The following is a 26,470-nucleotide window of genomic DNA, read 5'->3' as shown; positions in this document are numbered from 1 at the left end:
GGATGCAGGGCCCTGAGCGCGGACAGCTGTGCGGGGGGGGGCAGGTTTAGGGTTACGCACCCCCCAGGAGGTTAGGGTTAGGCTAGTGGGGGGGGAGGGTTACGGTTAGGCACCCCCCCCCGGGGGTTTAGACAGCGGGGAAAGGGGTGGGGGGGTTAGGTTTAGGCACAGGGGGTGGAGGTCAGGGTTAGGCACCCTAAAGGAGGGTTAGGGGGTACAGTTAGGTTAGTTCATACTTACCTTTTCAGACGATCTGGATTTCCTTCCACGTCGGGCTGGAGCTGCCGGGATTTGAACCGGTATTTCATACCAAATCCCATTAAGCTCCTTGCCTACTGTGTTATTAAAGGAGTGACGTGTGGTTTTAGATTTGCACCACAAAGTGAAAGGGACAAAGAAACTTGTGGGGTAGCCTATAGAAGTATGTACTTTGTATTTTTTTTTTTTTTTAACTCCCACATGTTGTCTACATTTTCCTGTTATGTGCTGTGTATTTATATATGGATACATATAAGGTGGTGTGTTTTACCAATTATTTGTTTTGAACAATGTTGAGTGATGGGGAAGACCAGGGCAGTGTTATGTTGCAGATCTACTAGTTGGCAGATTGAAGAGAGCTTGACATTACCCCTGGTATCCTTGAAGGTACCCTGAAGCTCTTTAAAGTGGGGCATGCAAGGACCAGGACTACTTGTAAACTATGCTTTTCTAGATAGCTATGCCATTCATATTGCTGCTCCATAAATCGTTTTGAGAGTTCAATTTTGTGCAGTTATTAGAGATAATAATTTTATATATTTACTACAGGCAGGGGACGATCGAATTGGCTGTGGAAGCCATGTGGACGGGTTCTCTGGAAGCTTTCGCACCTAAACTACAGAAAGCCTATTTTGCTGGCAGCCTATGGAAGTACTAGCATAATCCGCTTACTTTAAAGGCGCATAAATATGTTGGCAGCTCACGGCTAATTGAATCTGTACCTAAATATGTGTGGTTCAGTAGCTGAAGTGTTGCTGGTAATTAGTCTTGAAGTTTGTTGCTTTTTTTTAAATTTTTTTATTTATTTGTACTACACCTTTACAACTATTTACACACTAGCTGTAATACACGCTTACTGTATGACATACACTGATGTGCCATAATATTAAAACCACCTGCCTAATATTATGTTGCTTCCCCCCCCCCTCGTGCCACCAAAACAGCTGACCCGTCGAGGCATGGACTCGGCAAGACCTCTGAAGGTGTCTGTAGAGGTATAGCTACAATACACTGAGAGGTGGTAGCCAGGATATACTATACCTGAGGTGTTTAACACAGTAGGTACAAATTTTGACACTACAACTGAGTACGCAAAGTGTGTGGGATTTTTGCAGCGTGCCACGAGATACACTGATGCATTAGCACTGTTTGCAAAGTGCGTAGCGTGTAATAGGGTATACAAGGGTGTTGGCACTGTTTGGACAGTGTGTAGTGTGTACCAAAATACATGCGTTGGCACTGTGGAACAATCACATGGCATGCAATGAGTGGCACAGATGTGTTGGCACTGTGGGAACAGCGTGTAGCATGCAGAGAGAGATACATGGAGTATATAGCAATAACACTGGAGCTCAAAACAAACAGCAAGTATAACAGTACACACACGAACAGCAGATAAATGCAAACCAGAGGAATTGGCTCAACCAAAGACCCCACTGGACTTCACCAGGAAACTCTGCAAAACGATATAGACTTTACTCAGTGAAGGCCCAGGTTGTGTCCCAGTGTAGTTGGTTCCCAGTACTTAGCTGGTGTGAGGACTCTGCCTGCAAATGCTACAGATGGAAAAGCAGGTTAGGATGTGCTGTTGAGGAAACTGAGCCCTGGAGTTTAAACACTGGAGGAAAAAATATATTTCTTGAGTGGGTGCACCTATATACAACACAATAGATACTATGGTACTGGAGGAGTGCACTGAGCAGGTTTTTATAGTGGCTGGCTGATGGGTGATTCCCTGCTTGTGTCATCTGTGCTGGAGCATATTGATGTAGGGTGCAGGGAGTGCGGTGCACATGGGCCCCTGAGTCCAGGGAGGCCCACAACGCACACCCATATTTAATTTATGCTCCCCTTTCCACAGTCTTCCGAGTGCTGCTGTTCAGTGCTGGGTCGTCGTTCCAAAGTGGCAAAAATCACAGGGAAAATGGTGGTGGCCAGTTTCCCGGTGTCTCGCGCATGAGTAGAGATGTCCCTGGGAATAAGGTGTCGGTGCCATTTTCCCAGAGATCCACGCATTTGCAGTAGGTTCTGACATTAATCCAGAATCTACTCCACTGCCAGAGAGGTAAGGGCCCAAACGAAGGCTGCACATGCGCCCCCTCCTCTCTTAAAAGGCCCCAGGGTGTTGGAGTTTAGTGTATACACCGGAGAGAAGTGTTATACCATCTCTAGGCGATCCCAGCTCTGTACTGTTAGCGATTTTAATTGGGAAGACCAGCAACCATTAGCCTGCTGAGTGTTGGTGGCAGGCCAGTGGTGTCCATGACTGCTGGTGCGGACAGAGTCCTGTGGTATCTGGCACCTAGACTTCAGCAGCAGATCCTGTAAGTCCTATAAGCTTTGAGGTGGGGCTTTCATGGCTCCTGTCAGACTTTTTTTTTTTTCCCGCACATCCCATAGATGTTCATTCCAATTGAGATCTGGAGAAATTGGAGGACTTAGAATTTGTTCTGGAAACCATTCCTGGACTTTTTTTGCAGTATGGCAGGGCGCATTATCCCGCTGAAAGAAGCCACTGCCATCAGGGAATACTGCTGTCATGAAAAGATGTAGAGACTGACACTCACACTGCCTCCGCTGGCTTGCCTTCTTCCCATACTGCAACCTGGTGCCATATCTTCCCCATGTGAATGACACACACGCCCAGCTGTCCACATGATGTAAAATAAAACTTGATTCATCAGACCAGGCCACCTTCTATCATTTCTCCATGGTCCAGGTCCAATGCTCGCACGCCCATTGTAGGCGCTTTCGGTGTGGGACTGGTGTCAGCATGGGCACTTTGACTGGTCTGTGACTACTCAGCAAGCACTGTGTGTTCTGACACCTTTGTATCATAAGTAGAAAAAGGAGGGGGATTTAACCCCCTATTGTTCCTCAGCACACTGAATAGTACTTGCAACAATATATGAAGACTATATGGTCATAGAAATTCAGAGATATTAGTTGCATGCATTTGCAAATACATGTTGTACCTTTGTATCATAGCCAGCATTAACTTTCTCAGCAACTTGTGCTACAGTAGTTCTTTGGTATCGGACCAGACAGGCTAGCAGCAAATGAGCCCTGGCCGCCAATGATCCTGTCGCTGGTTTTCTGGTTGTTGTTTCCCAGACCACTTTTGGTAGGTACTAACCACTGTGTACCGGGAGCACCCCACAAGACCTGCTCTGACCCAGTCGTCTAGCCATCACAATATGGCCCTTGCCATAGTCTGTCAGATACTTACGCTTGATCATTTTTCCTGCATCCAACACATCAACTGCTTAAGATCTCACCCCTTGACAGTTGTCATTGTAGCAAGATAATCAATGTTATTCACTTCACCTGTCAGTGGTTTTGATGCTATGGCTGATGGGTGTACTTGCTGAATATATTTCTCCTTTCCTCAAAGCTTGGAGAGGAGATGCAGCTGACCACTATGGGGGCGGGGCCGTGCTCTTCACATCATTGGGCACCGCACCTGGTGTATAAAAATGGTGTGAGTTGCAGGTCTGTGGGGAAGGGACAAGGCTAAAAAGAAGCGCAATTAACCACCCCCTTTCCCATGGACCCGCAATTTGTGGTATTCTCTCTACATCCAGCCAATTTATTAAGAAGTGTGCGTGTTGCAGGAGATCTACTGGCTCTTCCGGTGGTCTGGGGGACTCTCCGAAAACTCGTCAGTCTCCCGCAGTTAACTATGCAGTATGAACTTAAAGCTGTATACAGTATATGTTTGAATGAAACTTGCCACATGTACTTATTACATTTATGTGTAAGAAATGGAAAAAAAATAAAATAATCTAACAAACACAATGACTAAAACAAATAAACCTATTTTACTCTAATTTGTTGCCTAAAGCCCAGTGGTTTTTTTTTTTTTTTGTCGTCTTTAGCACTGTCAGGGGGCAGATTGTACATTGCTTCCATCTATAATATGAGGATTACATACTGATTTTCCCAATCTGAATAAAAAAACTCATTATTTTAATATATGTGTAAAATGGTCATCTGATTTAATGAGCATCTCTTATTCCATTGAATTGGTTTTTGCTCTTTTAATACCTTTTATGAGAAAATGTGAAACCCTGCAGTGTGTTTGGCTCCCTCCCTATCTTAATTTTTTTTTTTTAAGGCCTCAGTGACGTTGCAGCTTCTCTTACTACTGCAGGAATGCTGACTGTATAGGTCTACGCCTGCGTACACTCAGGAGTCCTATTTCTCTCACTCTCCAGGTTCTTTAAAAAAAAAAAAAGGCTTTGTGCAGTAGTTCAAACCTCAACAGAATGCTGCTGTTCTACTTTCCATTATTTATCTGATACTGCAGGTTTTGTGCTTTGACCACCGCTCAAGGAATAAGGTTAATACTGCCTTATTACGAATTTGCTGTAGGAGCGTCAGCCCTGGTTTGTTTAGAGGAGACAGCACATTTTCATGATTTGAATAGTTGTATACAGAAGAAAATGATTATTTTACTGCGTACACATGGAGAGTTTGCGTTGTTAATGCATTCACACTGCAGTGTGTGGCCTGATATTTTCGGAGTGGCTTATGTTACTGTTTAACTCCTTCTTAGGCTGGTTCAGGGACCATCATCATGGCTTCTGGAATACCGGATTTTAACCGGACAGACGCTGACCGATTGAACGAGGTGAAGGGGCATCTAGAAATTGCGTTATTAGAAAAACATTTTCTACGTAAGTACAATTTATTCTTGAAATACATACTGAGTTTTTATGTATGTTGGCAAATTGTGGGGGATTTCTCCATCCTGGTTAGTAGATTTGTTTGGCATTTATTGTAGATCCCAAGTGGCCTTTATAGAAGTAATTGTTTCTAAAATTTATAATGTGATGTGTGCTGTGACAAGAATCGGCACAGGGAAAGGCGATTACAAAGTGTATTTGCAGCATTACCCTGCCTATGGCTGTGTTGTGACATCATTTTTAGTAGAGGTGAAAGTAACTCGACTTCCTTATTTGTTATTTTCAAATGTCACAAAAGTGAATCTGTTGTCCTCCATATAGCATGTTTTTGTTTCTTCATTCCAATTTAAATGGAGTCAACATCTCATCATGTGCACTCTGGCAGGCACTGTGGCTTTTAATTTTTTATTTTTTTGTGTGTGTATGCAGAGACAAACCTGTGTGTGTGTGTGTCTGTGTATGTATAGATATAGATATAGATATATATCAGCGGCGCTCCATCTCCATAGCAGTGCCCGGAACGGCCCAGGGGACAATGGAGCCAGGTGCCCCCTTAAGGGCTGGAGCCCGGCGGCAAATGACTCCATTGTCTCCGGGAGTTCCGCCACTGTATATCTCTCAAGCGTTAGTGTAGTCAATAAATGTGCTAACAGCTGCATCAAATGTTGCCCACCTAGCAAAGTCACTCGTGCCAGGACATAAAAGTTAAATCATGTTTTTTATCCTCTTATATTGAAATCTTCGCCACTATACTTAATCAATGAGTACTTTAATGAATGAGTCACTTTCATACCGTATGATAGATTATATATATATATATATATATATATATATATATAATCTATCATATATATCTCTCTCTCTCAGGAAAAAGTGGCAGCACTCGATGACTGACAATGAATTTCACAAGAAATTGAATACATAATCCAATCCAACGTTTCGGGCAAACGCCCTTCGTCTGGGATACAAACACCACAAGTGCATACAAACAAATATATACACATATGATTAACATTACCTCACTCAGGTGCTTCCGTTCACTGGTGTCCGCCCCTATCCGTCTCACCCGGCGCACACTCATCGGGATCAGTCGCAGCCTGTGGGACCTCACATCCGCCCCACACAGCATGCGTCCATCACAGAGAGTCGCAGCCTGCGTGACATCATAGGGCTGAGACAACAGCGTCACCTAGTCACCTGAGCATTCTCCGTTGCCATAGCAACTACACATAACATATTACGATATCCTTTTACAAATGACACATTAATAATGTCTACATTAGATACATCGCTTATCATTAAATGCATAATTAACATATCTCTAACACATAGTGCTAAAATGCATAAAGGACATCATAATACATTAATACAAGATGTGAATAAATAAATATATTCTACCAAGAACATTCTACAAAAGACAATGTAGACCAAGAGATTCATTTAACCCCTTGGGGGCCAACATATCTAATTTATAAATCCATCGACGCTCTGCCTGCAACAATCTCTTAGCCCTATTCCCCCCTCGAATACTCTGAGGGATATGTTCAATAATTCTAAACCTCAAATCGGTTACTGCATGCTTCAAGGCAATCCAATGTTTAGCTACTGGTTGTTCACTACAACCTGTACTCAGGCCAATACGTATGGCTGAACGATGTAAGGCCATACGTTCTTTAATCTGACGTTCCGTCTTGCCCACATAGCAAAGGCCACATGGGCAAGACAGCAGATATACCACAAACATAGTGTTACATGTAACAGGTGAAGTAATCAAAAATTTCCTCCCTGTATAGGGATGGTGAAAAGTATCACACAAAATAACCGATCGGCAGGTGATGCACCCCAAGCATCGGTGGTACCCATTTTTTTGGGACAAAAAATGTACAGGTTTTTTCTTTCCCTTTTCCTTTTATTTTGGCCACATCTAATTTGACCAACCGATCCTTAAGGTTCCTCGGCCTAGTGTAACAAGGCATTACCTTAGTAGTCATTAAAGTCGGTAATTCATTATCAGTGTTTACTACAGACCAAAGATCTTTCACAATCTTAGTAGTTGCAGTACTGTTAGTGTTAAAACGGTTAACCCATGGTATAACCTTTAAATCTGCTGAGGACATCAAAACTATGAAAGAATACATATGGAATTATGTTGTAAACAAAACAGTGTAAAACAAAGCAAAATATGTTTTCTATTTTAGATTCCTCAAAGTGGCCCCCTTTTGCTTGGATGACAGCTTTGCACACTCTTGGCATTCTCTCAATCAGCTTCATGAGGTAGTCTCCTGGAATGGTTTTGAATTAACAGTTGTGTTTGAGACCATCAGTTGTGTTGTGCAGAGGTAGGGTTAGTACACAGTGGACACCACTATTTGACTACTGTTGTTATCCATATTATGGCACCAACCACTTAACTCAGTAAAGAGAAACGACAGTCCATTATTACTTTGAGTATCAGGCCTTCCTGGTCGTATAGCTGTGAAGAAGCCACTACTGAAGATGAATAACAAGAAGAAGAGAATTGTTTGGGCCAAGAAACACAAGGAATGGACATTAGACCAGTGGAAATCTGTACTTTGGTCTGATGAGTCCAAATTTGAGATTTTTGGTTCCAACCGCCGTGTCTTTGTGAGACGCAGAGAAGGTGAGCAGATGGTTTCTGCATGTGTGGTTCCCACTGTGAAGCATGGAGGAGGAGGTGTGATGGTGTAGGGGTGCTTTGCTTGTGACACTGTTGGTGATTTATTCAAAATTCAAGGCACACTTAACCAGCATGGCTACCACAGCATTCTGCAGCACCATGCCATCCCATCTGGTTTGTGCTTACTGGGACCATCATTTGTTTTTCAACAAGACAATGATCCCAAACACACCTCCAGGCTATGTAAAGGCTACTTGACCAAGAAGGAAAGTGATGGAGTGCTGCATCAGATGACCTGGCCTCCACAATCACCAGACCTAAACCCAATTGAGCTGGTTTGGGTCGGGATGAATTGGACAGAAGAGTGAAGGAAAAGCAGCCAACAAGTGCTCATCACCTCTGGGAACTCCTTCAAGACTGTTGGAAAACCATTCCAGGAGACTACCTCATGAAGCTGATTGAGAGAATGCCAAGAGTGTGCAAAGCTGTCATCCAAGCAAAAGGGTGCTACTTTGAGGAATCTAAAATATAAAACCTATTTTGATTTAACACTTTTTTTTGTTTACAACATACTTCCATATGTGTTCTTTCATAGTTTTGATGTCTTCAGTATTAATCTACTATGCTGAAAATAATTTAAATAAACAAAAACCATTGAATGAGAAGGTGTCTAAACTTTTGACTGATACTGTATATATGAGTGTATGTAATAAAGTGAAAAAAGAAGCGCCTACTAGTGTCTAGAAAACTTTATAAAACAAACACGGAAAGTGAAAAAACTTGTGATAAATCCACTACTTATCTGGTGAGATGTTCTTTGGTCAAATAACCATTAGGGAGGGATACGGAAAAGAAAAACAGTGTGTACCATCCTGTACTGTGTATTATATACTGTCTAATAATCAAACTGAACCTTTTAGGGATAATTTCTTTCCCAAATTTCTTGTATGTGTTTTTTTTTTACCATTGTTGGATACTGTCATTAAAATTTTGTTTTTTAAAAATAATCCTTTTTTGACCCTGGCATGTGTCTTGGAAAATTCCCTTTGGGAAAGTAATTATCCCTAAAAGGGTCAGTTTGATTATTAGTAATACACAGTACAGGATGGTACACACTATGTTTTATGTTTTGTTTTTTCCTTTCCATATCCCTCCCTAATAGTCATTTGACCGAAGAACATCTCACCAGATAAGTAGTAGATTTATCATGACTTTTTTCACTTTCAGTGTTTGTTTTCTAAAGTTTTCTAGACACTAGAAGGCGCTTCTTTTTCACTTTATTAGAGTTTATTTATTGGGTGCCATACCCTATCACTATTTTGTAGCAGCCACTCAATGATTTTTTGAGGTGTCACGTATGGTAATTCAATTTTCTACTTCAGGGTCCATAGGGGTCCACAGGGTGACCTTGGGGGTATAGCTGGATCCTGGATCCTCGGGCACCACGGAGTTAAAGCTTTCAGCTGCTCCCAGGATGCACTTGGGTCCAACCTCCCATATACCCCGCCCCCGAGTCACAGGCACCTCAGTTTAAGATGGTGCCCGGCCGGAGTCGGGTCACCCTGCGGGGGGGGGGGGGCTGCAGGAGCAGCCCCCTAAAGCTTTTTATTTAACTAGGTTAAATTTATTTTTTACTTTTAGTTTTTTTTCTCCAGAGCGGCAGCGATGGGCTGTCTGTACAGACGCCCACGCTGCCGCTCCATCTCCCTGCTGGCGCCGCGATGCCAGCACTGAACTGGGGATCGCGGCGGGGGAAGCCAGAGTCTGTACTAGCCGGACTCTGGCTTCCCCCGGGACTGCTGCCGGAAGACGCCGGGGAGATTAAGGTAAGCCGCGCACCGCTGATTAGCGGCGGTGCGCGGGTTCCTTGTAATTGCAGTCCCATGCCCCCGGTCTAGGGGACAGACCGGGGGCGCTAGCGGTGGCGGCGGCCCCCCCTCCAGCGGAGGCATACCCCGCCAGACCACTAGACCACCAGGGTAAATTATGCGGCAAGCGGGATGCCGGCAACCCGGGGGTTAAATATGCTAGCCAGGGGAGGAAGCCTTCCCTGTCTAGCGGCTCCCCCCCTCAGCTCAGCGCGCCTTTCAGCACGGAGTCTGGCGTCGCTGAGCTGCAGCTACTCGGCCACTCCTCCTCTGAGGTCTCCAGCGGCCATTTTCTCTGTGGCAGCGCGGATACTCTCAGGGAGCACGCGGACCGGTCCCCCTGTGTACCTCTCCCCTGCAAAAGGACAGTGTACACAGCACTATATCCCTCCCAGACACTGAATCTGGGAGGTTGATTGTAGTAGAAAGGTGCAGTGAGTATATCTTCCTGCATGGTATGTGACTTTTGCTAGTGCTTCCTGTCTGTGTCTTTTTTTCTACTTACTGTCAGCCTATACCTATCCCTTTCCTTCTCCTACAAGCCCTACAGGTGTGCGGGGGAAGGGTGTTTCTACAGACCTCACCTATATAAATCACGTATTTGTGAGGTCCGTCACATACAGTTGTGTGCTACACAGTACCATATTGTGGGCTGTTGTTCAGCACACTGGTGAGTGCGCACGTTTTCTTCCTAAGTCATGTCTGAGGAGGAGATTGAGCACTCCGGGGCTCCGGTATTGTTCTCCTGCAGGCGCTGTTCTGCAGGAGTGGATAGGGAGGATTTGTCACAGGACGGCCTGTGCGGACAGTGCCAGGCGCTCCCTGGTATGCCTAAACCTCCCATGTCGCAGGAGCCACCATGGGCGATGTTTTCCCAGGTGCTGGTGTCCATCGCGGACCGTCTGTCGGTCCCGACTGCCGCCCCTACTAGGGCGTTGCCCCTGCCTGCCATCCCCCATTCCCCGGGTGTCCCACAATTATTGCAGACTCCCCCGGGGTCTCAGCCTGTTGGTCCCTATGCGGGGTTGCCAATGTATATTCAGTCCACCCCTGTGGCACAGCAGGCTGTGGTGCCGTTTCAGGCTCCTGTGGCAGCTCCTCCACCCTGGGTGGATGTGCTTTTCCACACTGTCCAAGATTTGGCGACAGCATCTTCGGCTTTTCAGTCGATGTTGCGCAGTGACGTGCCCTCCAGGGCGTCTAAACGCTCAGTCATGGCGCAGGCTGCGCATCTTTCGGATTCTGAGGGGTCCTCGGATGATGGTGAGGTGCAGGATGACTCAGCCTCAGATGCCTCAGTCCAGGAGGTAGACACTAAGTCTTCCATCAATGTGCGGGCTCTGGTTAAGGCGGTGCTGGCCATTCTTCTGATTGAGGATGAGGCACCCGCTCCCAAGTCGAGGTATCCTAGTTTTAAAAAAGCTAAGGTTACTTCTGCAGCGTTCCCCTTGTCTGATCAGTTGACTGATCACATGGCGGTGGCCTGGCAGACACCCAGTAAGCGTTTCCTGCCACAGAAACGCTTGGCGTCCAATTATCCATTCCCGGAAGCGCATTGTAAGAAATGGGAAACTCCGCCTGCAGTCGATTCCCATGTAACACGCCTCATCAGGAGTGCTACTTTGCCATTGCCGTCTATATCCTCGCTGAAGGATCCTACGGACAGGAAGGTGGAGACGTGTCTAAAGTCTATTTATTCTCTCTCAGGAGCTGTAGCCCGGCCGTCCATGGCCATCTCCTGGGTGGCCAAGGCCATTGAGGGGTGGGCCAACGCCTTGGAGGACACGTTTACGGATGAAGCTCCGGACGTCCAGAGGGACGCCTCCTACATTGGAGAAGCATCGTTGGATGCTAGCCTGTTGACCTCTAGGGTTTCGGCGGCAGCAGTGTCTGCTCGTAGATCCTTGTGGTTGCGGTCTTGGAGAGCAGACGCGGATTCAAAGAAAGGCTTGGAGGCCTTACCTTTTAATGGAGAATTACTATTTGGTCCGGACCTGGACAAAATAGTAGATACCCTGGCAAAATCCAAGTCAGCCTTCCTCCCTTCAGCTACTACACCTGCTAAGGTCCGGAGCTCGGCCTTTCGTTCCTTTCGGGTTCAGGGCAAGGCAAAGGGTCAGTCCTTCCCGAGGCAGTCCGCACCCAAGACCGCCTCAAAGCCAAAGAAGCAAGCCTGGAGTGCTAGGCGCCCTTCTTCCAAGCAAGAAGATAAGCCTTCTGCGTGATGGGACGGGCCTTCCTCTGGGGGACCCCAGAGTGGGAGGCCGACTTCTTCAATTCGCCCTGTGCTGGCACAATACCACCACGGATGCCTGGGTGCGAGAAGTGGTCTCCCAGGGGTACGCCCTGTCTTTTCGGCACAGGCCGCCTGGCCAGTTTTTTTGCACAAGTCCTTCTCAGGACAAAACCAAGGCCTTGCTGACGGCGGGGGTCATTATACCCGTGCCACAGTCTCAACGTGGGATGGGGTATTACTCTACGCTGTTTCTGGTGCAGAAACCCAATGGCTCTCATCGCCCCAGCCTCAATTTGAAGTCCCTGAACAGGTTTCTCAGGGTTCCCAAATTCAGGATGGAAACTTTGCGTTCCATCATTCTGGCGATGGAACCAGGGGACTATATGGTCTCCCTGGATATCCAGGACGCCTACCTCCATGTGCCTATAGCAACATCGCACCAACGGTTTCTGCGGTTTGCTATTCTCCACAACCACTACCAATTCAGGGCTCTACCCTTTGGTCTCTCCACGGCACCAAGGGTATTTACCAAGGTGATGGCGGTCATGGCGGCTCATCTTCGGAGCCAGGGAATACGGTTGCTACCGTATCTAGACGACCTCCTCTTGCTGGCTAGCTCCCCGGAGGTACTGATCCAGCATCTCCACCTGACGGTCGCTTGTCTACAGGCGCACGGCTGGTTGATCAACTGGAAGAAGTCCTCCCTCATCCCATCACAGCGGATGGTTCATTTGGGGGCCCTGCTGGACTCTCGTCAGCAACAGATTTTTCTGACTCCAGAGAAGGTCTCCTCCTTACAGCTGCGGATTCACAGTTGTCTGAGCACTGGCAGAGTGTCGGTGCACTCAGCGATGAGAGTTTTGGGGTCCATGGTGTCGGCATTCGACATGGTGGAGTTTGCCCAGTTCCATTCCAGGCCCCTGCAGGGGCTGATTCTTTCGGAATGGAACGGATTGCCACACAGGATCCGCTCTCAGATGCTGGTGTTGTCCTCGGAGGTGCGTCTGTCCCTAGCCTGGTGGCTGCAGACGGCTCATCTCCTAGAGGGGCGCCCCTTTTGGATCCCGGAATGGGTTCTGCTCACGACAGATGCCAGTCTCCGGGGTTGGGGGGCGGTGACAGGCTCCTTGTCACTTCAGGGTCGTTGGTCGGCGGAGGAAGCGCTTCTTCCCATCAACATCCTGGAACTGCGGGCAGTATACAGAGCCCTGCAGTTGTCCGGCACCGCTCTTCACGGAAGGGCCGTTCAGGTGCAGTCAGACAACGCCACCACGGTGGCGTACATCAATCACCAGGGAGGGACTCGCAGTCGAGCTGCGATGTCGGAGGTGTCCCGCATCCTGGCTTGGGCGGAGCGCTATCTTCCAGCTCTCTCGGCAGTTTTCATCCCAGGAGTCCTCAGTTGGGAGGCAGACTTCCTCAGCCGTTACGACGTGCATCCCGGGGAATGGTCGCTTCATCCAGAGGTATTCCAACTACTCGTGGACAAGTGGGGGCTGCCAGAGCTGGACCTGATGGCGTCCCGTCACAATCACAAGCTGCCTGTGTACGGGTCAAGGACAAGGAAGCAGGCGCAAGTCTGATAGATGCGCTGTCGGTGAAATGGCTGTTTCAACTGGCTTACTTGTTCCCTCCGATATCTCTGCTGCCTCGGGTCCTGCGCAAGTTCAAACAGGACGGAGGCACACTGATCCTGGTGGCCCCAGCGTGGCCCAGAAGGCCGTGGTACTCCGATCTGCGGAGCCTGTCCATCGACGCTCCGTACCTCCTACCTCAACGGCGGGACCTGTTGTCTCAGGGGCCCTGTCTTCACCCGGATCTGGGTCGACTATCTTTGACGGCGTGGCTCTTGAGACAGCCGTCCTGAGGTCTCGGGGCTCTTCTAGCTCCGTTATTACCACCATGCTGAGGGCGCGCAAGCCTGCTTCCGCGAGGATCTATCACTGAGTGTGGCACACTTTCTTTCAGTGGTGCGAGGCCAGAAACTATGATCCCCAGGTGTTCCGGGTTTCGCGTATTCTGGCTTTCCTTCAGTCGGGTTTGGACTTAGGATTACGTCTTTCCTCGCTGAAGGTGCACGTGTCTGCTCTGTCGGTGTGGTTCCAGCGCAGGATCGCTGCTATGCCGGACGTATGCACCTTTTTCCAGGGAGTTTTGAGAATCCAGCCTCCCTTTGTGCCACCTGTGGCCCCGTGGGATTTGGCGGTGGTTCTTCGGGCCTTACAGGGTCCGCCTTTTGAGCCCTTGGAGTCAGTGGAGCTCAAGTGGCTAACTTTTAAAACTGTTTTCCTCTTGGCAATTGCTTCTGCCAGGAGGGTTTCAGATTTGGGGGCGCTTTCTTGTCGTCCCTCTTTTCTGATTTTTCATCAGGACAGAGCGGTGCTTCGCACTCGTCCTGAGTTCCTGCCTAAGGTGGTTTCCAGGTTCCACATTAATCAGGAAATTGTTGTACCAGCCTTTCAGTCGCCTGATCTTTCGGCTGGGGAGGCTTCCTTAGACGTTGTCCGTGCACTCAAGGTTTATGTGGACCGGACTAGTTCTGTGAGGAAATCGGTTTCTTTGTTTATCCTCTTTGGTTTTCACAAGAGGGGTTGGCCTGCCAACAAACAGACTCTAGCCCGTTGGCTTCGTTCTGTTATTATTGAGGCTTATATGCAGGAGGGTTTACCTGTTCCAGCCTCTGTTAAGGCTCATTCCACTCGGTCTGTGGGCCCTTCTTGGGCTGCTAGCCGTGGCGCCTCTGCTGTTCAGCTCTGTAAGGCGGCCACCTGGTCTTCCATTCAGACCTTTTTGAGGTTCTATGCGTTTGACACCTTTGCCTCTCAGGATGCATCCTTTGGGCGCCGGGTTCTCCTATCAGCACAGGAGCGTCCCCGCCCTTAGTTGGACTGCTTTGGGACATCCCCAAGGTCACCCTGTGGACCCCTATGGACCCTGAAGTAGAAAACAAGAGATATGGTAAGAACTTACCTTTGTTATCTCTGTTTCTACGAAGTCCATAGGGTCCACAGGGCACCCGCCCTGACGCACCTGGCTTCATATGGGCTCTGTGACTGGTCACCGGTTTTCCATCTTCCATTTCTGTGAGTATGGTTCTTGTGTGTTCCAGTCTTCCTTCTCTCTGTTTCGTCTCCTCCTCCGGCCTGGGCTGCTTACCAACTGAGGTGCCTGTGGCTCGGGGGCGGGGTATAGGGGAGGTTGGACCCAAGTGCATTCTGGGAGCAGCTGAAAGCTTTAACTCCGTGGTGCCCGAGGATCCAGGATCCAGCTATACCCCCAAGGTCACAATGTGGACCCTATGGACTTCGTAGAAACAGAGATAACAAAGGTAAGTTCTTACCATATCTCTTGTTATTTAAATATTTATTTTATGTAAATCGGAGTGTCACATTATAATCAGTGCACCTCTTTTATACACTAATAAAAAAAAATATATACACACACACTCACTCACTCTCTGGGGCAAAAAAGTATTTGGACAGCCACCGATTGTGCAAGTTGTTCCACTTTTAAAGATGGGAGAGGTCTGTAATTTCCATCATAGATACACTTTAACTTTTAACTGAGAGAATCAGAACAAAAAATTCCGGAAATCACATTGTATGTTTTTTAAACCATTTATTTGTATATTCTTGCGGAAAATAAATATTTGGACAATCAAAAAGTTTAACTCAATACTTTGTAAAGTAACCTCGGTTGGCAATTACAGAGGTCAAACGTTTCCTGTAGTTCTTGACCAGGTTTGCACACACTGCAGCAGGTATTTTGGCCCACTCTTCAGTGCAGATCTTCTCTAGATGTGTCATGTTTTGGGGCTGTCGCCGGGCAACATGGACTTTCAACTCCCTCCACAGATTTTCTATTGGGTTGAGGTCTGGAGACTGGCTAGGCCAATCCAGGACCTTGAAATTCTTCTTACGGAGCCACTCCTTAGTTGCCCGGGCGGTGTATTTGGGGTCATTGTCATGCTGGAAGACCCAGCCACGTTGCATCTTCAATGCTCTTACTGAGGGAAGGAGGTTTTTGCCCAAAATGTCACGTTACATGTCCCCATTCATCTTCTCCGTAATATGGATCATTCGTCCTGTCCCCTTTGCAGAAAAGCATCTCCAAAGCATGATGTTTCCACCCCCATGCTTCACAGTGGGTATGGTGTTTTTGGGATGCCACTCATCATTCTTCTCCCTCCAAACACGGTGTGGGGAGTTTATACAAAAAAGTTCTATTTTGGTCTCATCTGACCACATGACATTCTCCCAATCTTCCTCTGGATCATCCAAATGGTCACGGGCAAACTTTAGACGGGCCTGGACATGTACCGGCTTAAGCAGGGGGACCTTTTGGCCGCTGCAGGCTTTGAATCCATGACGACGTAGTGTGTTACTAATGGTAACCTTTGTGACTGTGGTCCCAGCTCTCTTAAGGTCATTGACCAGGTCCCCATGTGTAGTTCTGGGCTGATCCCTCACCGTTCCCAAGATCATTGATACCCCACGAGGTGAGATCTTGCATGGAGCCCCTGGTCGAGGGAGATTGTCAGTGATCTTGTATTTCTTTCATTTTTTAATAATTGCTCCAACAGTTGATCTCTTCTCACCAAGCTGCTTGCCTATTGTCGAGTAGCTCATCCCAGCCTTATGCAAGTCTACAATTTTGTCCCAAGTGTCCTTAGATAGCTCTCTGGTCTTGGCCATGGTGGAGAGGTTGCAGTCTGACTGTTTGAGGGTGTGGACAGGGGTCTTTTATACAGTTAACCAGTTCAAACAGGTGCCATTAATACAGGTAACGAGTGGAGGATAGATGCGCTTCCTAAAAACAGGTCTATGAAAGCCAGAATTCTTGGTGGTTGGTAGGTGTCCAAATATTTATTTTCCGCAAGAGTATACAAATTGTTTAAAAATCATACAATGTCATTTCCAGAATTTTGTGTTCTGATTCTGTCTTTCACAGTGAAAGTGTACCTATGATGGAAATTACAGACCTCTCTCATCTTTTAAAGTGCAACAACTTGCACAATCTGTGGCTGTCCAAATACTTTTTTGCCCCACTGTGTGTGTGTGTGTGTGTGTGTGTGTGTGTGTATATGCCAGGGCCGTAGCTAGGGTAGTGCGGCTGGTGCCATCGCACAGGGCACCACAGTTCAGGGGGCGCTGTTTGGCCTGTCAAATGTCTGTTTATTATCATTCTCTCTTGCAGCTTCCTGTGTGTGTGTGTGTGTGTATGTATATATATATATATATATATATATATATATATATATATATATATATATATATATATATATATATATATATATATATATACACACACACACACATGTATGTAATAGAATTATTTTTTTTTTTAATATACATAAATTGCCACTAGAACATTTGCTTCCAAACTCTGCTCATTTTAAATAATTAGCGAATGGTAAGTGTGTTAACCACTATACCATACTTGCCAACTCTGCTAGTATTTCAGGGAGTCTCCCTGATTGCACCCATTGTGATGCTGTTATTTAAAAAAAAATTAAAAAATACAGAGATATATACATTCAAATGGGGTAATGGTCAGCACAGACTGTGTAATGGTTAGCTTTACGGCCTCGCAGCACTGAGGTCGTGGGTTCGATTCCCACCACGGCCCTACCTGTGTGGAGTTTGTATATTCTCCCTGTGCTTGCATGGGTTTCCTTCGGGTGCTCCGGTTTCCTCCCACACTCTAAAAATATACTGGTAGGTTAATTGGCTCCAAACAAAATTGAACCCTAGTGTGTATGTGTATGCACTACGGCAGTAAGAGGAAACATAGATTGTAAGCTCCACTGGGGCAGGGACTGATGGGAATGGCCAAAATATTATCTGTAAAGCACTGCGGAGTATGTGTGCGCTATATAAATAACTGGAAACATTGAAATAAATAATGAGAATAATTTGCCTCACCTATATAAATCACGTATTTGTGAGGTCCGTCACATACAGTTGTGTGCTACACAGTACCATATTGTGGGCTGTTGTTCAGCACACTGGTGAGTGCGCACGTTTTCTTCCTAAGTCATGTCTGAGGAGGAGATTGAGCACTCCGGGGCTCCGGTATTGTTCTCCTGCAGGCGCTGTTCTGCAGGAGTGGATAGGGAGGATTTGTCACAGGACGGCCTGTGCGGACAGTGCCAGGCGCTCCCTGGTATGCCTAAACCTCCCATGTCGCAGGAGCCACCATGGGCGATGTTTTCCCAGGTGCTGGTGTCCATCGCGGACCGTCTGTCGGTCCCGACTGCCGCCCCTACTAGGGCGTTGCCCCTGCCTGCCATCCCCCATTCCCCGGGTGTCCCACAATTATTGCAGACTCCCCCGGGGTCTCAGCCTGTTGGTCCCTATGCGGGGTTGCCAATGTATATTCAGTCCACCCCTGTGGCACAGCAGGCTGTGGTGCCGTTTCAGGCTCCTGTGGCAGCTCCTCCACCCTGGGTGGATGTGCTTTTCCACACTGTCCAAGATTTGGCGACAGCATCTTCGGCTTTTCAGTCGATGTTGCGCAGTGACGTGCCCTCCAGGGCGTCTAAACGCTCAGTCATGGCGCAGGCTGCGCATCTTTCGGATTCTGAGGGGTCCTCGGATGATGGTGAGGTGCAGGATGACTCAGCCTCAGATGCCTCAGTCCAGGAGGTAGACACTAAGTCTTCCATCAATGTGCGGGCTCTGGTTAAGGCGGTGCTGGCCATTCTTCTGATTGAGGATGAGGCACCCGCTCCCAAGTCGAGGTATCCTAGTTTTAAAAAAGCTAAGGTTACTTCTGCAGCGTTCCCCTTGTCTGATCAGTTGACTGATCACATGGCGGTGGCCTGGCAGACACCCAGTAAGCGTTTCCTGCCACAGAAACGCTTGGCGTCCAATTATCCATTCCCGGAAGCGCATTGTAAGAAATGGGAAACTCCGCCTGCAGTCGATTCCCATGTAACACGCCTCATCAGGAGTGCTACTTTGCCATTGCCGTCTATATCCTCGCTGAAGGATCCTACGGACAGGAAGGTGGAGACGTGTCTAAAGTCTATTTATTCTCTCTCAGGAGCTGTAGCCCGGCCGTCCATGGCCATCTCCTGGGTGGCCAAGGCCATTGAGGGGTGGGCCAACGCCTTGGAGGACACGTTTACGGATGAAGCTCCGGACGTCCAGAGGGACGCCTCCTACATTGGAGAAGCATCGTTGGATGCTAGCCTGTTGACCTCTAGGGTTTCGGCGGCAGCAGTGTCTGCTCGTAGATCCTTGTGGTTGCGGTCTTGGAGAGCAGACGCGGATTCAAAGAAAGGCTTGGAGGCCTTACCTTTTAATGGAGAATTACTATTTGGTCCGGACCTGGACAAAATAGTAGATACCCTGGCAAAATCCAAGTCAGCCTTCCTCCCTTCAGCTACTACACCTGCTAAGGTCCGGAGCTCGGCCTTTCGTTCCTTTCGGGTTCAGGGCAAGGCAAAGGGTCAGTCCTTCCCGAGGCAGTCCGCACCCAAGACCGCCTCAAAGCCAAAGAAGCAAGCCTGGAGTGCTAGGCGCCCTTCTTCCAAGCAAGAAGATAAGCCTTCTGCGTGATGGGACGGGCCTTCCTCTGGGGGACCCCAGAGTGGGAGGCCGACTTCTTCAATTCGCCCTGTGCTGGCACAATACCACCACGGATGCCTGGGTGCGAGAAGTGGTCTCCCAGGGGTACGCCCTGTCTTTTCGGCACAGGCCGCCTGGCCAGTTTTTTTGCACAAGTCCTTCTCAGGACAAAACCAAGGCCTTGCTGACGGCGGGGGTCATTATACCCGTGCCACAGTCTCAACGTGGGATGGGGTATTACTCTACGCTGTTTCTGGTGCAGAAACCCAATGGCTCTCATCGCCCCAGCCTCAATTTGAAGTCCCTGAACAGGTTTCTCAGGGTTCCCAAATTCAGGATGGAAACTTTGCGTTCCATCATTCTGGCGATGGAACCAGGGGACTATATGGTCTCCCTGGATATCCAGGACGCCTACCTCCATGTGCCTATAGCAACATCGCACCAACGGTTTCTGCGGTTTGCTATTCTCCACAACCACTACCAATTCAGGGCTCTACCCTTTGGTCTCTCCACGGCACCAAGGGTATTTACCAAGGTGATGGCGGTCATGGCGGCTCATCTTCGGAGCCAGGGAATACGGTTGCTACCGTATCTAGACGACCTCCTCTTGCTGGCTAGCTCCCCGGAGGTACTGATCCAGCATCTCCACCTGACGGTCGCTTGTCTACAGGCGCACGGCTGGTTGATCAACTGGAAGAAGTCCTCCCTCATCCCATCACAGCGGATGGTTCATTTGGGGGCCCTGCTGGACTCTCGTCAGCAACAGATTTTTCTGACTCCAGAGAAGGTCTCCTCCTTACAGCTGCGGATTCACAGTTGTCTGAGCACTGGCAGAGTGTCGGTGCACTCAGCGATGAGAGTTTTGGGGTCCATGGTGTCGGCATTCGACATGGTGGAGTTTGCCCAGTTCCATTCCAGGCCCCTGCAGGGGCTGATTCTTTCGGAATGGAACGGATTGCCACACAGGATCCGCTCTCAGATGCTGGTGTTGTCCTCGGAGGTGCGTCTGTCCCTAGCCTGGTGGCTGCAGACGGCTCATCTCCTAGAGGGGCGCCCCTTTTGGATCCCGGAATGGGTTCTGCTCACGACAGATGCCAGTCTCCGGGGTTGGGGGGCGGTGACAGGCTCCTTGTCACTTCAGGGTCGTTGGTCGGCGGAGGAAGCGCTTCTTCCCATCAACATCCTGGAACTGCGGGCAGTATACAGAGCCCTGCAGTTGTCCGGCACCGCTCTTCACGGAAGGGCCGTTCAGGTGCAGTCAGACAACGCCACCACGGTGGCGTACATCAATCACCAGGGAGGGACTCGCAGTCGAGCTGCGATGTCGGAGGTGTCCCGCATCCTGGCTTGGGCGGAGCGCTATCTTCCAGCTCTCTCGGCAGTTTTCATCCCAGGAGTCCTCAGTTGGGAGGCAGACTTCCTCAGCCGTTACGACGTGCATCCCGGGGAATGGTCGCTTCATCCAGAGGTATTCCAACTACTCGTGGACAAGTGGGGGCTGCCAGAGCTGGACCTGATGGCGTCCCGTCACAATCACAAGCTGCCTGTGTACGGGTCAAGGACAAGGAAGCAGGCGCAAGTCTGATAGATGCGCTGTCGGTGAAATGGCTGTTTCAACTGGCTTACTTGTTCCCTCCGATATCTCTGCTGCCTCGGGTCCTGCGCAAGTTCAAACAGGACGGAGGCACACTGATCCTGGTGGCCCCAGCGTGGCCCAGAAGGCCGTGGTACTCCGATCTGCGGAGCCTGTCCATCGACGCTCCGTACCTCCTACCTCAACGGCGGGACCTGTTGTCTCAGGGGCCCTGTCTTCACCCGGATCTGGGTCGACTATCTTTGACGGCGTGGCTCTTGAGACAGCCGTCCTGAGGTCTCGGGGCTCTTCTAGCTCCGTTATTACCACCATGCTGAGGGCGCGCAAGCCTGCTTCCGCGAGGATCTATCACTGAGTGTGGCACACTTTCTTTCAGTGGTGCGAGGCCAGAAACTATGATCCCCAGGTGTTCCGGGTTTCGCGTATTCTGGCTTTCCTTCAGTCGGGTTTGGACTTAGGATTACGTCTTTCCTCGCTGAAGGTGCACGTGTCTGCTCTGTCGGTGTGGTTCCAGCGCAGGATCGCTGCTATGCCGGACGTATGCACCTTTTTCCAGGGAGTTTTGAGAATCCAGCCTCCCTTTGTGCCACCTGTGGCCCCGTGGGATTTGGCGGTGGTTCTTCGGGCCTTACAGGGTCCGCCTTTTGAGCCCTTGGAGTCAGTGGAGCTCAAGTGGCTAACTTTTAAAACTGTTTTCCTCTTGGCAATTGCTTCTGCCAGGAGGGTTTCAGATTTGGGGGCGCTTTCTTGTCGTCCCTCTTTTCTGATTTTTCATCAGGACAGAGCGGTGCTTCGCACTCGTCCTGAGTTCCTGCCTAAGGTGGTTTCCAGGTTCCACATTAATCAGGAAATTGTTGTACCAGCCTTTCAGTCGCCTGATCTTTCGGCTGGGGAGGCTTCCTTAGACGTTGTCCGTGCACTCAAGGTTTATGTGGACCGGACTAGTTCTGTGAGGAAATCGGTTTCTTTGTTTATCCTCTTTGGTTTTCACAAGAGGGGTTGGCCTGCCAACAAACAGACTCTAGCCCGTTGGCTTCGTTCTGTTATTATTGAGGCTTATATGCAGGAGGGTTTACCTGTTCCAGCCTCTGTTAAGGCTCATTCCACTCGGTCTGTGGGCCCTTCTTGGGCTGCTAGCCGTGGCGCCTCTGCTGTTCAGCTCTGTAAGGCGGCCACCTGGTCTTCCATTCAGACCTTTTTGAGGTTCTATGCGTTTGACACCTTTGCCTCTCAGGATGCATCCTTTGGGCGCCGGGTTCTCCTATCAGCACAGGAGCGTCCCCGCCCTTAGTTGGACTGCTTTGGGACATCCCCAAGGTCACCCTGTGGACCCCTATGGACCCTGAAGTAGAAAACAAGAGATATGGTAAGAACTTACCTTTGTTATCTCTGTTTCTACGAAGTCCATAGGGTCCACAGGGCACCCGCCCTGACGCACCTGGCTTCATATGGGCTCTGTGACTGGTCACCGGTTTTCCATCTTCCATTTCTGTGAGTATGGTTCTTGTGTGTTCCAGTCTTCCTTCTCTCTGTTTCGTCTCCTCCTCCGGCCTGGGCTGCTTACCAACTGAGGTGCCTGTGGCTCGGGGGCGGGGTATAGGGGAGGTTGGACCCAAGTGCATTCTGGGAGCAGCTGAAAGCTTTAACTCCGTGGTGCCCGAGGATCCAGGATCCAGCTATACCCCCAAGGTCACAATGTGGACCCTATGGACTTCGTAGAAACAGAGATAACAAAGGTAAGTTCTTACCATATCTCTTGTTATTTAAATATTTATTTTATGTAAATCGGAGTGTCACATTATAATCAGTGCACCTCTTTTATACACTAATAAAAAAAAATATATACACACACACTCACTCACTCTCTGGGGCAAAAAAGTATTTGGACAGCCACCGATTGTGCAAGTTGTTCCACTTTTAAAGATGGGAGAGGTCTGTAATTTCCATCATAGATACACTTTAACTTTTAACTGAGAGAATCAGAACAAAAAATTCCGGAAATCACATTGTATGTTTTTTAAACCATTTATTTGTATATTCTTGCGGAAAATAAATATTTGGACAATCAAAAAGTTTAACTCAATACTTTGTAAAGTAACCTCGGTTGGCAATTACAGAGGTCAAACGTTTCCTGTAGTTCTTGACCAGGTTTGCACACACTGCAGCAGGTATTTTGGCCCACTCTTCAGTGCAGATCTTCTCTAGATGTGTCATGTTTTGGGGCTGTCGCCGGGCAACATGGACTTTCAACTCCCTCCACAGATTTTCTATTGGGTTGAGGTCTGGAGACTGGCTAGGCCAATCCAGGACCTTGAAATTCTTCTTACGGAGCCACTCCTTAGTTGCCCGGGCGGTGTATTTGGGGTCATTGTCATGCTGGAAGACCCAGCCACGTTGCATCTTCAATGCTCTTACTGAGGGAAGGAGGTTTTTGCCCAAAATGTCACGTTACATGTCCCCATTCATCTTCTCCGTAATATGGATCATTCGTCCTGTCCCCTTTGCAGAAAAGCATCTCCAAAGCATGATGTTTCCACCCCCATGCTTCACAGTGGGTATGGTGTTTTTGGGATGCCACTCATCATTCTTCTCCCTCCAAACACGGTGTGGGGAGTTTATACAAAAAAGTTCTATTTTGGTCTCATCTGACCACATGACATTCTCCCAATCTTCCTCTGGATCATCCAAATGGTCACGGGCAAACTTTAGACGGGCCTGGACATGTACCGGCTTAAGCAGGGGGACCTTTTGGCCGCTGCAGGCTTTGAATCCATGACGACGTAGTGTGTTACTAATGGTAACCTTTGTGACTGTGGTCCCAGCTCTCTTAAGGTCATTGACCAGGTCCCCATGTGTAGTTCTGGGCTGATCCCTCACCGTTCCCAAGATCATTGATACCCCACGAGGTGAGATCTTGCATGGAGCCCCTGGTCGAGGGAGATTGTCAGTGATCTTGTATTTCTTTCATTTTTTAATAATTGCTCCAACAGTTGATCTCTTCTCACCAAGCTGCTTGCCTATTGTCGAGTAGCTCATCCCAGCCTTATGCAAGTCTACAATTTTGTCCCAAGTGTCCTTAGATAGCTCTCTGGTCTTGGCCATGGTGGAGAGGTTGCAGTCTGACTGTTTGAGGGTGTGGACAGGGGTCTTTTATACAGTTAACCAGTTCAAACAGGTGCCATTAATACAGGTAACGAGTGGAGGATAGATGCGCTTCCTAAAAACAGGTCTATGAAAGCCAGAATTCTTGGTGGTTGGTAGGTGTCCAAATATTTATTTTCCGCAAGAGTATACAAATTGTTTAAAAATCATACAATGTCATTTCCAGAATTTTGTGTTCTGATTCTGTCTTTCACAGTGAAAGTGTACCTATGATGGAAATTACAGACCTCTCTCATCTTTTAAAGTGCAACAACTTGCACAATCTGTGGCTGTCCAAATACTTTTTTGCCCCACTGTGTGTGTGTGTGTGTGTGTGTGTGTGTGTGTGTATATGCCAGGGCCGTAGCTAGGGTAGTGCGGCTGGTGCCATCGCACAGGGCACCACAGTTCAGGGGGCGCTGTTTGGCCTGTCAAATGTCTGTTTATTATCATTCTCTCTTGCAGCTTCCTGTGTGTGTGTGTGTGTGTATGTATGTATATATATATATATATATATATATATATATATATATATATATATATATATATATATATATATATATATATATATATATATATATACACACACACACACATGTATGTAATAGAATTATTTTTTTTTTTAATATACATAAATTGCCACTAGAACATTTGCTTCCAAACTCTGCTCATTTTAAATAATTAGCGAATGGTAAGTGTGTTAACCACTATACCATACTTGCCAACTCTGCTAGTATTTCAGGGAGTCTCCCTGATTGCACCCATTGTGATGCTGTTATTTAAAAAAAAATTAAAAAATACAGAGATATATACATTCAAATGGGGTAATGGTCAGCACAGACTGTGTAATGGTTAGCTTTACGGCCTCGCAGCACTGAGGTCGTGGGTTCGATTCCCACCACGGCCCTACCTGTGTGGAGTTTGTATATTCTCCCTGTGCTTGCATGGGTTTCCTCCGGGTGCTCCGGTTTCCTCCCACACTCTAAAAATATACTGGTAGGTTAATTGGCTCCAAACAAAATTGAACCCTAGTGTGTATGTGTATGCACTACGGCAGTAAGAGGAAACATAGATTGTAAGCTCCACTGGGGCAGGGACTGATGGGAATGGCCAAAATATTATCTGTAAAGCACTGCGGAGTATGTGTGCGCTATATAAATAACTGGAAACATTGAAATAAATAATGAGAATAATTTGCCTGCATTGGTTAAAAGGCTACATGCATTTTCTGTAAAGTATTATTGTGTTTTCATCAATAAATAGTTCTTACGAACTGCTTTGGGGCTCATTTACACTTGGATGTAAATCAATTTTATGACCCGTCTCTCAGATGTAGCAGTACACGTCCACTTTAACACGCGTTCATAGGTATACATTTGAAAAGAGAAAAGGATCAAAGGCGATGCAGATAATTGAACAAAGAAAGGATAATTAATTCTAGCCCTATGACATATAGAGAGTGGAACACAATCCTAATTAAAACAAATTATACTTATACCATGGGTTTTCACATGCAATGATTCTGTTAACTTGATCCAAATTTAATAATGGTCAATACATGACAAAAAAAAAGGAGAAACAACAAGAGACGTGTAGTATCGTAATGGATTCAAATGACCAATTTCCCCTGGTGTGTAAAAAGGAACAGAACGGTGAGGTAGATTTTCACAGAAGTAGAACAGATCCTCGCCACCACTAGTCAATGTAGTTCACTTTTGGGTATAAAGAAACAAAATGGATTAATTGTGCAGTTTCTCTACAGAATTATTGTTGCCAGATTGTTATAATTTAATGTTCTTAAGCAAATTGTTCAACACACACATTTATCCTTGTCCACTCTTCCTTTTATGTTTCTGCTGTAACTGCTTGTATTACAAAGATACTTGTCTATTACTTGTCTACCGACCCATCTCTCTCCTCCCCTTTGCCTCCAAACTCCTTGAGCGGATTGTCTACAACCGCCTTACCGCTTTTCTCTCCTCCCACTTCCTCCTTGACTCTTTTCAGTCTGGCTTCCGTTCTCTCCACTCCACTGAAACTGCCCTCACAAAAGCCAGCAATGACCTCCTTGCTGCCAAATCCCAAGGCCACTACTCTCTTCTAATTCTCCTTGATCTCTCTGCTGCTTTTGACACTGTGGACCTCCCTCTCCTGCTGCATATCCTTCACTCCCTTGGTCTACGTGAAACTGCCCTCTCCTGGCTGTCGTCCTACCTCTCTGACAGATCTTTCTCAGTTTTCTCTCATGACTCCTCTTCAACCCCCCCCCCCCCACAGCCTCTTACAGTAGATGTTCCCCAAAGTTCTGTTCTTGGTCCTCTCCTATTCTCCTTCTATACTTCCTCTCTAGGTGAACTCATCAGCTCTTTTGACCTCCATTATCATCTCTATGCTGATGATACTCAAATCTACAATTCCTCCCCTGATCTCTCCACCTTTCTTCTGACTCGTATCTCCAACTGTCTCTCTGCTA

The 26,470-nt window shown here is 47.7% G+C and overlaps 1 protein-coding gene across 1 annotated transcript in view; it reads left to right on the top strand.

The window, feature by feature from the left end:
• GRAMD4 (GRAM domain containing 4) overlaps positions 1-26,470 on the top strand; it is a 174,601-nt gene that overhangs the window by 50,841 nt on the left and 97,290 nt on the right. The window contains exon 3 of the mRNA XM_088480161.1: positions 4,817-4,937. Within this exon, the coding sequence (XP_088336287.1) occupies positions 4,817-4,937 (121 nt within the window). The remainder of the gene's footprint in view (positions 1-4,816; positions 4,938-26,470) is intronic.

This window comes from Taudactylus pleione, unplaced genomic scaffold, assembly GCF_031769625.1.
Source record: "Taudactylus pleione unplaced genomic scaffold, aTauple2 ptg000251l, whole genome shotgun sequence".
Lineage (NCBI taxonomy): Eukaryota > Metazoa > Chordata > Amphibia > Anura > Myobatrachidae > Taudactylus > Taudactylus pleione.
The sequence above is the reverse complement of the archived record's forward strand: the minus strand, read 5'-3'. Positions and strand labels throughout refer to the sequence as shown.